Source organism: Otolemur garnettii, unplaced genomic scaffold (genome assembly GCF_000181295.1).
Source record: "Otolemur garnettii isolate 467f Iridium unplaced genomic scaffold, OtoGar3 scaffold00102, whole genome shotgun sequence".
NCBI classification, from domain to species: domain Eukaryota; kingdom Metazoa; phylum Chordata; class Mammalia; order Primates; family Galagidae; genus Otolemur; species Otolemur garnettii.
This window is the reverse complement of record NW_003852497.1, coordinates 5,378,174-5,380,387: the sequence shown is the minus strand read 5'-3', so window position 1 is coordinate 5,380,387 and position 2,214 is coordinate 5,378,174. Positions and strand designations below refer to the sequence as shown.

Genomic DNA, 2,214 nt, shown 5'->3' with positions numbered 1-2,214 from the left:
GAAAAAATCAGGAAAAATATTTACAAAATACTAATGAAATTTTATCTCTGTGTCATGCAGTCATGGTCATTGCTGATCTATATTTTGTTCTTATACAAGACTTTTTTGTTTGTGTAAAGAAAAGTAAACAAGTCAGGCTATTTTAAAAACTGTTTCTTTCTCTCATTACTTACAGACTCTTTTTTTCAGTAAAGCCGGCAATGTCTGAATACCTAGGGCACTAGCTTCTGGAATACTCTGGCATCTCTTGGGTCAGAGCATTTGAAATGGGTTTTTTTATTTTGTCTTGCAGGTTATCTGGGATACACTAGGAAACAGACAATTTTGTTCCTTCAAAATAAGGTGAGTGTAAATTTACAATTTTGACTGATTCTTTCAGTTGTTGGCTCAGCTTCATAGCACTGTGGTTAGGGTGCCGGCCACATACCCTGAGGCAGGCCAGTTTGAACCCCGCCTGGGCCTGCTAAACAACATTGACAACTGCAACAAAAAAAATAATCGCCGGGCATTGTGGCGGGGGACTGCAGTCCCAGCTACTTGGGAGGCTCAGGCAAGAGAATCGCTGAAGCCCAAGAGTTTGCGGTTGCTGTGAGCCTATGATGCCACAGCACTCTACCCAGGGGGACAGCTCGAAACTATGTCTCAAAAAAAAGATTCTTTCAGTTGTCTCCTTGGTAATCCATTTGATAATCTTTGTTACTTTCCTCTCATTCCAAAGCCAAAGTTCAAGGCTTTTGTAGAAATGAATGTAGCCTGACTGGACTCTGCATCTTTGTTTCTTTCCTCTCCTTCTAGAACCAAGACTCAAGGTTTCTGCAGAAATGAATACAACTTGACTGGACTGTGTAATCGGTCATCTTGTCCCCTGGCAAATAGTCAGTATGCCACCATCAAAGAAGAGAAAGGTAACTAACTCCCTGGGTGTAACTGCCCTGAGAACTACCCAGCAGCCTTTAAAGGGATGGTTTTTAGTCTCTTTTAGTAACACTGACAGTATTTTACTTTACCCTTCAGGACAGTGCTACTTGTACATGAAGGTTATAGAACGAGCGGCTTTTCCCAGGCGTCTCTGGGAACGGGTAAGACTTATGACTAAACAGTGACCAGTGATCAAAAGCATAAAGGCCACATGCTTGACCATATCCAGATTAAGCTTTTAAAGCCATCCTGATTAAGCCCTGTTGTTGACAGTGAAGATCTAATAAATCTTTTACATTTACCATTCAAACTTCCATTTTCTATTTGGTAGGTCCGGCTCAGTAAAAACTATGAGAGAGCGCTGGAACAAATAGATGAAAATCTAATTTACTGGCCGCGTTTCATTCGACACAAATGTAAGCAGAGATTCACCAAAATCACCCAATACCTAATTCGAATTAGGAAACTTACATTAAGGCGACAGTAAGTATTTGGATGATTTATTCATTTTTAAATCTTTGTTTCCATGGAGCATGTCTTGAAGCTGAGAGATTGTGAAACCTTAATGATTTCTATTACAGTCAACTGTGTAGAATCTTTCATGATAAACTAAGAAGAAACTTTATCTCAGACTAAACATGTGCCCTTTAAAACAGTAGAATATAACCTGGTTACCCTCCCTACCTGAAAATCTTCCAACTCCTGAGGGAATCTTAACATTAGAGATTTGAAAATGACATTAAAAATATGAACTTTACTCTGGAGTCACTGAATACTTATTTAAAGAGTGATATGAAATTCACAGAATAAACAGACTGCCTTCTCAAGGAGTGTTAGGCCCTGCTGCTTTTTCATTATGGCCTACAGAGAATACCAAAGATATTCGTTTTCTGTAGAAAATTCCTTTTTCTTAGTTCCCTGAAGCATTAACTTGAGCACAGTAAATGCCCTCAGAATCTCAGAAAGGCTTAAAAAAAACAAAAACAGTCATATTCAAATACATGTAAAATGACTTTTGATAGCATTAAATATAGTACAAAAGTTTTAGAAATGTTTACATGTGTCTTGCTGTGTTGAGCTGAGCCCTACAAAACCAATTCCATGTGAACTTGCAATATTTGATGTGTTTTATTTCTCCTAGGAGGAAAATTGTTCCTTTGAGTAAAAAGGTGGAGCGTAGGGAGAAAAGAAGAGAGGTAACTTACTGTTCTGAACTTCACACCTTCTGTATTTTCACTGGGGAGGGGTGTGGACAGGGCTCACGAGAGATTCAGTCACCATGTCTGTGTAAACTGT

At 38.8% G+C, this 2,214-nt stretch overlaps 1 protein-coding gene across 1 annotated transcript in view; it reads left to right on the top strand.

Annotated features, from left to right (window-relative positions):
* MAK16 (MAK16 homolog) overlaps positions 1 to 2,214 on the top strand; it is a 9,612-nt gene that overhangs the window by 2,449 nt on the left and 4,949 nt on the right. The window contains exons 2-6 of the mRNA XM_023517016.1: positions 293 to 342; positions 796 to 905; positions 1,015 to 1,079; positions 1,250 to 1,401; positions 2,060 to 2,175. Of these exons, the coding sequence (XP_023372784.1) occupies positions 293 to 342; positions 796 to 905; positions 1,015 to 1,079; positions 1,250 to 1,401; positions 2,060 to 2,175 (493 nt within the window). The remainder of the gene's footprint in view (positions 1 to 292; positions 343 to 795; positions 906 to 1,014; positions 1,080 to 1,249; positions 1,402 to 2,059; positions 2,176 to 2,214) is intronic.